Genomic DNA, 13,690 nt, shown 5'->3' with positions numbered 1-13,690 from the left:
AGCCAGGAACAAAGAATGACGTTATTTCCTATGGTTTGCTCTGGGAGAACTACATAGCGACACCAAATCGTAGCAGCAGAAATGAGAAACGCTTAAGTTATTTACTAATAATTTTATTTAAAAAATTATTACAAAATATTTTAGAAAGTTCTTAAGACCAAAAAAGCATAATACATTAGAAAAGACCACAGGTTTAGAATGGAAAAATATTTAAGCATTTCAAAACTATTTCAATGGAAATTCAAGGCAACATTGGCAACAAAACTGTATAGAATTTTTATTTTATATATATAAAACTACTGTATTATCACCCTGATTTAATAATCATTAAGTCACTTAAATTCTCAAAGATAGTAAAAATGATAGATAGATCTGAATAGCATAAAATTTAGGATCGAGAGATCTGCTTATGCTTACAGCAATAGATTAAAACAAAGGTGAATTTCCATTTTAAAGGCACTACCAGCATCTCGACTCGTTACAATTTTATATAACCTTTCAAATATTTCACAAAGTATTTCCCTCAGTGTAAGAAGCTTGCTATTTTTATTGCACAAATTTGAACGAGGATCACCATGACGCCCATTATGCAAAGACATCTCGTGCAGAGCTGTGAGAATTGTGTGAGAGAACTCACTGCTTTTTCGAGTCGGAAGGTGCAAAAAGGTAAAACTCAACTGTAACAGACCACAACCCTCCCCTGCTGTTTTCAGGCACAGAGCCCGAGCGGTTAGGCACAATTCCTTCACATATTTCGAGCCCAAAGGGCACTGGTGCCATTGTGATTTTAATGTGGGCTAAATGCCAAACACAAAATTAACAATCACAATCTACACAATGCACACACGGATTTTCAGAGCAGAAACTCGCAGTCCAGCCACTTAACAACAAGTCCTCACACGTCCTGGAGAATCCTCTGCAATGATTCTCAAGGCACTGTAAACAAAGCCTGAAAGTGGGCGCACAGCCTTTAAATATTTTCAGATGGGCTCAACTGGAAAAGATAAAAGCTTTTAATGCGTCTGGGCAGGCTCGCAACACCGCTGCCGAGCACCGTGGTGAAGAAGGGAGAAGACGCACTGGGCCAGTTGCTTCTTTCCACAGGTTTTACTACCAGTTGAGATTGTACAGAAGCGATAACTTTGCAAACAGATGAAGACATTTAAGACAGTTGTTTGTAACAGCACTTCTGCCAGAGCTCCCACCGCTCTCCTGAACAATCCCTAAATCCACTTCAGTCAAAATCAGACACCTTAATGTAAGCAATTTAAATAGCCGGTTTAAATAAAGCAAGCTGATTACATCAGAAGCAGGCCGGGAAAGAAGCAGACCGCTTTGCTGGTGGAGCACGGGAGGGGTAAGAGGCATCCAGCCACACACGCTGAGCTCCTGCAAAACCAGCTGTTTAATCCACCTCCAGCGCCATTCTCTGGGATCGGTCTCATTAAAAGGCAGACACTCAAAGCCTGGATCCAACACCAGAAGCATCAAAGGAGGCATGTCAAGACTGCAAGGAAGTCTCTCCCCACCCTAGCCTGGGAGGGCAGCAGAGCTAGGAGGGACACACGCCTGCCCCCGTATCTCAGGAAGCTGATAAAGCAGCCAAGGAATGACCTTGCAGAAGCAGAAAACAGCACACACACTAGCAAACCTGCTTCTCAACTATTTTAAAACAGAACAAAAAGAACACCTCATACTTAGAAACCTAGGATTACCAGTACAGAAACTGCTTTGTTAGCCAACAACTGGTTGGGAAGCAACAATTTAGCAATTGCCTTAAACCTATAAATAGTATGTGGCTCATCTGCTCCTAGTATTTAACTACTATGTGACAGATTAACATCAGCGAGACAGTATTTGGGATGGAGTACTATGTATTGTTTAAAGAATAGCAGGACTTCTCCTATTAGTAAATGCCTGTGACATATGGGAAAACTAGCCAGGGATGCCAGTATGTATCTCGTAGGAGAATCCATCAAACCATTCTGCAAAGGCTGGCAGCATTTGCTTCAAAAGGCCTAATAGTCAAATCATGGGAGTCAGGAGATCTCAGTCAGAGTCACCTTCTTCTGACATCAACTCCTTGTGGCACTTTTTCATAAAAATAACTTGCTCTGTATTTCAGCTTCTCTGTGAAGTATCAGCAGTAGATATCATAGATAGGGAGGCCAAGGCAGAGAGATGACTTTACAGATCCTTTTCAGTACCAGTTATCCTCCAATTCAGGAATGGACACTGCTAACAAAGCACTTGGGTGGGGAAAAGTCTACAGCAAAGCAACTAAAACCCAGGACTCTTACATTTTCAAGCTAAGAAAAATTACAAGAAAAATTACCTCAAGATAAAAGTCCCATTGCGATGCTGCATTGCTTAATAAATATCAGCAGCACAGTGTTACTCTTACGCTATATTTACAGCTTTTAATTATAGATCAAGATTTAGAGACTACAGATATTGTGATGTGAAAACAATTTCAGTAGAGTCCTGGGCAATAAAAAACTCCCTTAGAAAGTTAATCATAGATAGGGACACAATCCCTAAAGTAAGACACTGCAAATCATGGCAAAAATATTTCTTATTATGGCAAGTTTCATATCACCAGTAGCATGGCTTGTAAACAAAACATCTCTAAACTACCCAGTTTTCAGAGACAGCAAGCTCTGTTCACCTAGACTGAGATCAGGTTTTAATGCAAACAGACACTAATAAATACAGTTAAGAAAAAAAAAAAAAAGGCAGTCCAAAGAGCATTTCTTCACAAAGCAGGAAATTCTATGAAGGAAAGTATGCCTTTTATACATGGCTCTGAAACCAAGCTACAGCTTAAACTTGGTGTTTTGATTTTACACCCTGCAAGCAAAGTGTAGTGTTAGGCTTAAATCTCAGAGCTTAGAGAGAGAACATCACAAACTCACATTGATCAGAAAGTGGCAGCACTGGAAAAAAAACTCTGACCTTCTTTTACAGTCCTTTGCCTTACAACAGCTTCCTCGTCCTTTTCCAAATACAGCTTGCTCAGCTGATTTCTGGAGGGCTTAGTCTCAATGCTGCCACAACAGGTTACAGGACTATACATTTATCAGACTAGGGTATTGATGAAATGGAGTTAATGCCTGGAAGACACGGCAAATGTCACAAGCGCGCAAACAAGAACTGTTTTTGCATAATCAGCTTTTTCTCCTTTGCTTTGGTATTTTGGAACATCTCCTGGCGTACAGCAATTTGCCCTACTTTTGAAGGCTTATCTCTTAAGCGAGGTCTAGCAGTCATGCTTCTACCTCAGACATCTGAAAAACACCTTTTCACCACTTCATTTCTTTTACAGCCATCAACATCGGGCCTGATACGTCTGTCACTTGTCTGATACGTGTTGCATCAGTAGTGTTTCTTGCAGTCCAACAGCCATCGCTTTTAAGACAAATCAAGGGTACAAGTGCTTATTTACCTGTTTACCAACTGACTTAGTCAGTAGCAAGAAGTCTCAAGCTAAAGCCATATTTACAAACAAAGAAAATGGTGGGGTTCATAACCATTCTGGTAAAACTCACCATTTACTAGGCATAAACAAGCTGCACGTGGTATTAACCCTGCAAGTATTATTCAACAGGATAGTACCAGCGTGCTGTAACATTTTTCCCATTGATGTTCAGATTGCCACTTTTGGGGTTACTTCGTGAAAATATTTATTCTTCATCTTTTTCCTCTCTGAGCTGGCTTTTCAAGTTTCTTCCTGCAACTTTTATAGGTTTTGAAACAGTCTGAAAGACGATTCTGGCATACAAGTCCAAACTTTGACAATCATGGGGTGCAAAACTGTCTCCTTAATATACCATTACATTACCCTCCCCATAAACCCCCTACACTCGCTGTTCCATTAAACTGATCTACAGAGACAGAACTGAGGCGCATGAACAGTAAAACCAAAAACCCTTATGTAAGGATAAGCATTTCTGTAAGGCTCTGATTAGGTATCCCTTTCACATTCACAGTTTGACCAGTAAGTACAAAAATGAATTCCACTGTACTAATTTATAACTCATAAGAGAAGCATCTGGTCCATTTATATGGAAAATACCTTTAGGGTATAGCTTGGAATTTATGGATCACGCATAAACCTTTATTAGTCATCTCTGTCAAAAGCAAATCAGCACACTGTTGTCCTGAAGTTACTCTACTTAGACACAAGTTTTTTTAATGTACGTCACCTGGACAGACGGCAGGACAAGTTATTAAGCAGGACCAGTTACCTTAGAACATGATGCTTAAGATGCCATTACTTGACCTAAGGATCTATAAAAATTTGTGATGAGCGGTGCGTACAAAATTGATTAAAATGAAGAGACAGAAGTTGTTACCTACAGTGCACCGAAAGTTCGTTTTAGTTTGCTCCATTCAAAAAAAAAAAAAAAAAAAAAGAAATAATTCCAGAAAGTTAGCTTTGTTTATTCAGTGGCTGATTTTCTGTGGCATTCTGAGTGTTGCCAGGATTTTCAGTGTGTCTGTCGACGTTTTGTTTCCGACTGAGAAAATACTCTACAATAATTTCAGCTAAAAATGCACCACTTGCAAGAAATCCAAATGCCTGTGAAAGCGAAAGAAATATATGATTTTAAAATGTACAAACATTAACAGTATTCTAACATTGTTTGGAGAGATTTGCTGGACTATTCACATAAGTTAGTAACACTTACATATTAAGATTACAGTCCTCCTCAAATCGGTAGTTCCATTTATATTAGAAACAGATCAGATAAATTCTAGCATATTTAATGCAAAAATTTTTACAGTTCTCCTTCTCTTAATCAAGTGTGAACTTTACAATATGTTCTAAACAGACCTTAATAGTAAAATATATTAATTTTATTACAAAAATTAGTTATTACAGAAGCATGGCTTTGGTGGTATAGCAGAGTATTTATCCAAGAGATGGCTGCTGATTAAAGGGAATAAATGAAGGAGAGTAAAACATGGAATGTGAAGGGAGATAAAATCTGCAGACCCTAAGCAAGTCCTTACTTGGTCAGCAAGGGGGAATGAAATGACATTTTGTTGATGACATTTCGTTAATGACATTTCATTATTAGTCATTGCAAGATAGCAGTAAGAAGGTTGTTCTTAGCAGCTTCTTTCAAATAAGGAAAGAAACATGCATTATTCTAACTTCTACCTAGATTTTACACGACTGGTTTGTCCCAAAGCAATTCGACACTAGTAAGTCTTAAATCACAATAGTTTCTGTTTTTCCAGCTCCAGAAAAAAACCTGAAAGACGTTATAAACAAATCATTAGGTCTGAATAGACCAACATCACGGAAGATGACTAATACAAAATTGTGTATCTCTAACAGCTCATGCTGCCTGTGGAACAGAATTATTTTCCTTTCTTTTCTAACTCATTTTTTTCTCATTCAATAATAAAATCAGAATTTGATCTTTTAAACTCACATATTCACAATTCTAAGGTTATTCTAAAGAAGTGCCAAATGAGTGAGGAATTACAACATTCACAGCATCCCAAAGCATCTTCAGTGCCTTGCCCTGAGCCTCTTCAGTGCTCCCTGGGAGATCCGTGCCCTATTGCTCTTCTAACTTTTTCTGTCACTGAGGAAACTACTGCAGTGTTTGCAAGTCAGCATTCTCCACATATGCCATGTAATGCCTGGCAAAAGCCATGGTTTCTTGCTGACTTTGTGAGGGGGTGGCATTACGAAAGGACAATGAAAGGAAAAAAATAAGCATTTCAGAGATGAGGATATCAGAGAACTGGGGAAGGCGTGAGAGATGGCAATGTCAAAACAGTGACAGATGACAGGGAATAATATGAAGCCAAGGCAGTGAAGTCTGAGGAGCCCAGAGGCAAGCCGCAAATGCTAGGGAGCTGCAAGTGCACACGGAGCTTTCTAGAAATCCCGAGGAATGCCTGCTCTTTGGATTTCCTACAGTAAATTTCTGGAAGATCTGAAACAGCCAATTCCTCCTGAAACATCACAATGCACTGAGTTCTGTTCCCTGCAAATTGAGTGAAGTTTAGAGGGCAGAGAAATTAACACATAAGACAAATACAAAGTAAATCCCACTATTTTAAGACTTACACATGCAGCTTTTTCAACAGCAGACCCAGAGCTGGTCGCAGCAAGCACTATTGATGCTAACAGAAACCAGACACCTATGGCTACCATGGCCCAAAAATTCTGCAAATATATAAAAAAAAAAAATCAATGTTACAGAATTGTAGATACACTACTTGAAAAAGAACAAGCATCACAGTAGCAGCTGAGTTAGTCTGCCAGTGAATTCACGCTTTGAAACTTTGATGCTAATGGAAGCTTCAGAAAATATATTTTACAACTACATTCCAAACAACATTCAACATTATCAACTATTTAGAAGAGTCTGTGTTACATACTTCCCTGTTTTTGTCTTCTTTAAGTATTTCATTAATTTCATCTAACATTTTTTCACAATCAAATTCAAGCTTAAGTCAACCATGCTAGCATTATTCCCCATGTAAAACATTTGGGAAATCAGAAACCTGTAAGTAAACGTGCTCATTCAAATCTCTTACTACACTCCCTTATCTGTATCTTCACGTAAAAAAACCTCCCGTTTGCTCTGAAGAAAAATAGGAAGGGACACTCTTAAGACAGTATAATATTCTTCCTGACTTTACAGAGCAACTTTGTACCACTGTTGGGTCTTCTGAAATATAAAAGCATAAACTGTAATGAGTATGATTATTACCAAAAGGGAGGTTGGCTACACCCAGTAGGAAAACAGACAGGGTAAACAGGCAAGTTACAAGTATCATGCCTGCAGTAAACTGTGTTCCGTACGTACATGTGATGACTATGCAGTCGCATTAGTCTGCGTGAAAGACTTTCACACGAGTCCTAAAATCCTGCAGGTAACCAGCACGACAATTTTAGGAAAGCTGTCAATATAAAAGGGATTCTCAAAGTTGACTCATTTTTTAACTATAAGCTACCTTAATCTGCCTTTTAAATAGAGCAGAAAAGGAGATTCATTCTGTATAACCTTTTCACTCTGCGGTAGTCTTAAACTTGAAAGAAATGGTTTGTGGTTTGTGGGGGTTTTTTTGGTTTTTTTTTAAATATTTCCTTACCACTTTCTGTACTTTTTCTTCGCCAAACGTTTCGTATACATCAGTGCAATACACACACAGGATGAGGAGGCTCAAAAGAAAGGCGCTGCAGCTTGTGAATTCAAAGAAGTAAAGTCCTCCACACTTGATACAATCCTCCACAATTTCTTCACAAATAACAGCCAGAAGAGAGAGAATCTGCAAACAATAACATGCTTGAGTTGGATCGAGTCTCTAATATCTTCAGCAAATAGATGTCTGCGATACGAACATTAATAAAGACAGCTGTAAAAAAACCCTTCAATTTACAAAGAACCTGGTAAAATTCTGCACTATGTTCTTACAGGCAGAAATAATTATATAGTGACATGGTGTACACTTGCGATTAAAGTTGGTCGATAAACTACACTCAGGTAAGCTGAGCACACACCGCCAAATACAGGCTTATTGATTAGGCAGTCAAGATTCCCGATCTGTGGTTTTGTGCAATTGCCAGTTGGAAGCAGAGGAGGCGGGCAGCGTGGAGAGCACACATCCCACTCAGAACAAGCGAAAACGCTATTGCTAACTACTTAAACTGCACTTAATTTGAAATGCATTTGGGTTCAGGGCAGAGGGGGAAACTGGATGGCACTGACACAGTCAACAACCTCCCTGAAAGTTAACAGCTGACGTTACCTCCCTTGATAAAACTTCAGAGAAAGCGCATGTAGCTAATAGCTGATGTGCTTATGAACCAGTAATGACAGAAGCTCAGCTGTACTTATAGGAACCAAAACTTTAAACTACGTTTAAGCCGTATTGGACAGTGTTTAATCTAGGCAGAAGCTTATGTTCACCTTCCTACCACAGCATATTTTGAGGAAAGAACAAGAGTTAACTCCTATACAGTCACCACACATCTGCTGCTAGATTTTCTACTATTTTATTGTACAGGAAAGAATATTGCTTTATTTAAACATTCTCTCATTTTGGCCACTCCTTGCTAGTTTCCTTCTTCCCATAAAGTTGACACAGGGTTCTAGATCCTTATAGTAAGGAGTTCACCAAATTAAAACAAAACCATTAGTAGGAATCAGACTTGGTCATGAAATTGAGGCTGATTTAAGGACGATGACCATATTTTTAATAAGAGTATATGGGCAATAATGAGGTCGACAGTTCTTTTTTAAAAAAAAATAATTAAAAAATCAAATTCTAAAATTCAGAATTGTTCTTGGAAAATAACCACCAGACTTTGGTTTTAGTTTTCAGACAGTAAAAATAAGAACAACAATTTAGCACGTGGGAACTATAAATTCCCCCCTGCTAAGCCAGAGCTCAGAAGGGCACTTCAAAGTATCATGTTTTGAAAACACTGCAATCATGTAAAGTAAACAGGATCTCAGAAAGGGAAAGAACCCGAGCTGGGAAACTGCAATATTACTATCAGGCCTCCACATACTTCCCTTCTCTCCCGCAGCGGCTGGCGAGGCAAACCTCTCAGCAGCCCTCGCACCTAAACCAGTGACTACAATGGCTGCCCAAGGAGTGTTTTGAACTCTGAATTTCCAATTTTTAAGTATTGTTTTGCATTTCGAAAGATGTGCTTACAGCTGTGTCCAATGACTTCCAGTTTCACATTTTTCACGAGGTCAGCTAAAGTGTGAGATATGTTTTCACGTATAGTTCTAGCTCTTTTTATCAGCACTGAAAACTGAATGCCATCACATTCACCTGGGATGAAAAAGAACAGAAAGAAAATAAACCTGCCCTTAAGAGAATTTATAAGCCCAGATCACCATAACATGATTTGAATAACTGAAAAAAACCTCTCTGCTGAGTGTACAAACAAGTAGAAAAAAAAAATCCCACTCAAAGAGTAGCTATAAAGGGTTCAGGGTCAAATAAATTAGATTTACAAAGTAAAGTCCTACATGGGACTTGTCCGAGTCAATATTCAATTTTTTATTAATAAACTGAATAACAAAATAGAGTACATCATTAAAAAATCTTTGGTTTGAAGAACTTTGATTAAAGTAGTGTATCAACAGCACATTTATAAGCTGCCAGAGAGTTCTGCTTGGGTTTCTTAACCTACTTCTTGATATCACTATGAGAAACAAAAGGGATTATTCTGTTGTCCTGCTACAAAAAAAAAAAAAAAATTTAAATACCACTAAAAGAGTAGTTCTTAACTTTAGTTTATATATAGTTACAGCTATAGAGCATAGCAAGAAGTTTTTTCTAGTATTAGCCAGAAGATTATCCTCTCTCTTACTCATCTGCATTTTAGTAATATCCCGCTATTAGATACAGTGCAAATACATGAGCTGCTTTAAACAAGCCAGGAGATTCCCACATTTCATTCAGCTTCCCAAGAACTGTTCTGCTGGAGATCCAACTTCATCCATCAGCGTTAGCCCTGAGATGAGCGCAGGCCTCTACAGCCTTATATGAAGCAGCCAAAGCTCCTTCTGTTTTTTTTAATATCTGCCTTCTCCACACCAATCCCATGGAGAATCCCTAGCAGCCGATACCCCGAATATCACTACTGCTTTTGTTTGAGCCATCAATAACGAGCGAAGAGGGGCAGCTCAGCAGTTCCTCATTTTCTTGGGAGCTAACCTTGTGGGCAGATTTTCTTTCACCCTGAAGCTCAGGGTAACACCTGAAGAGAAAAGCAGGCAGCCGCCACCACCACCTTCCTTCCCTCTCGCCCCGAGCCCTGCGCCGCTGCAGTGCCAGCGCTGGCGGGCAGGCAGAGGTGACCCGGCAGGTAGGTCAGGGCACGGTTCAGAGCACGCACGGGGACACAGAGAGGCTGGCACCAGGCTCGCTGGTTCCTGCAGGAAATTCCACACCTCACCATACACATGCACTGCTTGCCTTCTCATGTGCTGTAAAGGGAAAAGCAGCGTTGGAGATGCAGTTTTTAACTTCTCCTTTTTTTTTTTTCCTGTTAATTATTAGTCCTATCTGTCCATATGTACGCCAGAAATCTGTCCCTTAACAGCAAGTTATTCATTGATACTGACATTACTCTTGCAAGTTTCCACACAAGTGTCAAGTTTCTAGATTTAATAAGTGAAAGGCTACAAAAGAATGCTGCAAAAATAAAGCAGATCAACAAACTTTCCAACAGGCCCGTGAAAATGCTCAGCAGTGGTTTTCCCAGTACAAAATCTTCTAGTTGAGATGGATGCACATATTAATTCTGTAAGTCTCCGCAATCAGGGCTGCTATAGGAAGCGAACAGCTCAGAAAAAGAGCAGATGTTTAAGACTGAATCACAATTTTCCCTGCCAGTTAAGGCATTTTTGTTAAAGTCAAACAATAGTTGATGACGATCGTTTTTGCTTTAGATAAGAATTTGTTCCTACCTCAATCTTGGCACAACATGCGCTGTGCCATTTACCTTTGTGCAAAATGTGAATGAGTCACAGACTAATAAAAACATTCCACCTATATATATATATATAAAATAATTTAAAAAATCTAGAAAGCCCTGCAATAAGCATGCCTCCCCGCATCTTTTGGGCAGTTACATTTTCCTTGTTTCATTTGCCCAAAAAGCTTTAATAAGGCAGGCTAAGATTACAATGTATGCCATTATTAATCAGAAGAAAAGCATTTCTAAGGTCTAGAAACTGGTTTTCTGCAGGTGATTTCACAGTGGTTTATAAAATCACTTCTATAATGAAGACAGCTGATTTTCTGAGTGTAATAACCTGTTGAGCAGTCCACACCAGTGATTATCACTGCATAATCCCAGTAGCAATTTACAATCGCTATTGTAATACAAGGCTAATAGATGTTAACAACCATCACCATCATTGGCATTTCCAAAAATCAACACTTTCCCAAAACAGGAATATTTCTCTTACTGGAGATACTGACGCTTCCACCTGCAGTAATTTCTGGGACTTGCTCAAAGTGTTTTGACCAAGAACTCCAAGATCTGTGCATTTTAGTAAAGAGAAAGAAAAAGGGGGGGGAAACTGTTGGAAATTAGGAGGGTGAATGACTATATTTCCATTTTCTTTTTCCTCTTGTTGAAGGACAGGTACAGGCCATAAACCGCTAATTCTTTAGGAGCATATCAAGCAGCTATCCATCCTGTTTAGGATAATCGAACTTTTCTTTTTTCTACTTAGAAAGCTTTTTAAATAATGCCTCTCTTCAGATAAACAGTTTAAGACTTTGGTACACCAGTAAATTTGCATACGTAATAGTTTATTTTAGTCAGTGAAACTACTTATATAAATGATCTGCTTGTCTGTGAGCAACAGCCAGCCGGTCTTACTTTATTAATCTCCTGTAGATGAATTAGAAGTTTATGTCCTATTATATTTATTTATGTAAAGCATTCTTGGGTGTGATTTTTTTAAACACTCTTAGAAAACATTATTTTTGGCAGTGTTGTCATCGCCAGCACTCAATAATCTTATGTTTCTGGTTGAGAGTTTTGACTGTGTGTAAGACAAAGTTTAAAAACCGTATGTCCTCTTTTCTGCAATGGTGAAGTAATGAGAAAGGGTTGGAAATCACCTACAATTCCCGTAAGCACGAGACATCTGACTAAAAAGCCACTTTGCTGGCTGGAAAATCTACCCTGACACACATTTACAGTCAGCTGCCCTTTCCCACTGGCAGTTTCACTACCGCCCTGCCAGTAATTAAGAATGATGCTCTCTTCGTGAGCTTATCAGCAGTTGTGATGGCACATTTTGGAAGAGCGCAGAACTGACAGGAGTCTGAATTGTGCCCCCAGCTGCAGAGCGCGTTCAGGAATAATGTTACACATAGCAAAAAGCAGCAGAATATAAGCCTTTTATTTCCCGGTGGGCACAGGACTGCCCAACACAAAGAGAAGCACTGTGATGTCCCGTACAATACGCCACCATCAACACTGCATGTTTCTGGTGCAACGTTCTACCACGAGTCATGGGAGAAACGAGAGCCCTGATTTTAGCTTACAAACGGGCTGCAGGTGCAGCAGGAGAGGGAGGTCCAGACCTGATGAACCAGCAAGCCCTTCCCAGTTCTACTGCCCTACCCTGAGCTTCCACCAACGGCTTCTACCTCCTGTTATCATCTATCCTCAGGAGAAAATACTAAGTTTCCCTTGATTTTAAGCCGTAACGACAGCAGGCAGCTGAACTGTGCCAGCTACAGCACCGAACCTTGGTGGCAGCCGACCACCACACGTCAGCACCTGCTGCTGGAGCCAGAAGGTGGGAAAGGGACAAGCCGGTCACTCCCCCACCGTAAAACAATCTGAACCTGGAGGGGCAATGGTGTTGTAGGACACTGTGCCAGCTTTCCAGCCGAGGTATGAGCCTGTGCCCCTTCAGTGACCACCACCAAAGGTGGGCTTCGACTCTGCCGCACTTCGAGGCCGGGCCTTCTGGTGGAGCCGGCCCTTCCCTGACCCACGGCAGTACCTCCCCTGAAGCCTCTGCACCGCCATCTCCCCCAGCTGGTGTAAAGTTCTATTTTTAAGCGACGCGGGGGGAGGCTGCCCTAAATCCAGAGGTCGCCAAACCCGCACTTTGGGCAAGCGGGGACACCCGTACGGCAGACCGGGCGGCGGTGGCTGACAGGGCGGCAGCGCGCCCGGCCGGCGGCGCGGCGCCGGCTCCTCACCCCCATCGCACCGCCGCCGCCGCCTCGGTGAGGCTTTCGGCCTCTTCTCTCCCCGGCTCCAGGCAGCCATTCTGCCGGGGGGTGCTCGCTCCGCGCCAGGCCCGCCACGTCCCCGGCCACGGGGCGGAAGGCGACAGGGCCACCCGGCCGCTGCCTGCGGAGGCGGGCGGGCCGTCCGTCCGTCCGTCAGTCAGTCAGTCATACGGCAACCGCCCGCCCCGGCCCCGCTCCCCGCCGGGCTGAGGAGCGAGGAGGGGAGGGGAAGGGAGGGGACTCACCGCTTGGAGCGCTTTGGCGGGCAGCCGCCATCCCCAGAGGTGCCGCAGGGTGCAGCCGAAGGGGCGGCGGGGCGACTTGGCCTGAGGCTCGGTGGTCTCGTTGTAGACAGCGCCGTTCTCCATGGCCGCGCCGCCGGCTGCCAGCGGGGGCAAAGCGAAAGCAAAAGGGCGGTGGCAGGGGCGGGGAAGGGGAAGGAGAAGGCGGAGGCCCGCCTCGGCCCCGGCGGGACAAAGGCGCTTCCTGCAGCCATCGCCCAGGCTCCCCCCGGCGGCCTGAGGGGGCGGGTGGGCCGCGGGGCCGGGGAGCGCTGGGCCGTGGCCGCCTCAGGCCCGGGGCTGTTGCCCGTTTTGTAAGGGGGTGCTTGTGAAGAAGAGTTTATACAAGACCGTTTACTTTTCTGTTGTCACACGAGGTGACGGTAGCAGAAGGATTTTTTAAGGCAAAGCTCTCCGTGCTTACATTCCTTGTTGCCAATGAGAGAAAACACCAGTATCGCCAAGTCTCTACTGACATACTTCCGTACCCAGATCAACTTTTAAAAGAAGCTACAGCTTTTGGTACCTGTGTAAGAGTAGATCGAGCCCATTGTATGTAAGCAAAGGTGTTTTACGTTCACTTTCATATTATTAATCAAGCGTCGGAACAGGCTGCACAGGGAATCGCCGTCCCTGGAGGTATTTAA

The 13,690-nt window shown here is 42.0% G+C and overlaps 1 protein-coding gene across 1 annotated transcript; it reads right to left on the bottom strand.

Annotated features, from left to right (window-relative positions):
* Positions 1–4,422: 4,422 nt before the first annotated feature.
* CMTM6 (CKLF like MARVEL transmembrane domain containing 6) lies at positions 4,423–13,190 on the bottom strand. Its single transcript, XM_054192393.1, has 4 exons — positions 13,008–13,190; positions 7,123–7,299; positions 6,092–6,190; positions 4,423–4,582 (listed from the first exon to the last, which is right to left on the bottom strand). The coding sequence occupies exons 1-4, from the start codon at positions 13,128–13,130 to the stop codon at positions 4,433–4,435; spliced, it is 549 nt and encodes a 182-aa protein (XP_054048368.1). The 5' UTR covers positions 13,131–13,190; the 3' UTR covers positions 4,423–4,432.
* Positions 13,191–13,690: the final 500 nt, after the last annotated feature.

The sequence above is a fragment of the Rissa tridactyla genome, chromosome 2 (genome assembly GCF_028500815.1).
Source record: "Rissa tridactyla isolate bRisTri1 chromosome 2, bRisTri1.patW.cur.20221130, whole genome shotgun sequence".
Taxonomy (NCBI): Eukaryota; Metazoa; Chordata; class Aves; order Charadriiformes; family Laridae; genus Rissa; species Rissa tridactyla.
Note: the sequence above shows the minus strand (reverse complement) of the source record. Positions and strands in the feature narration are given on the sequence as shown.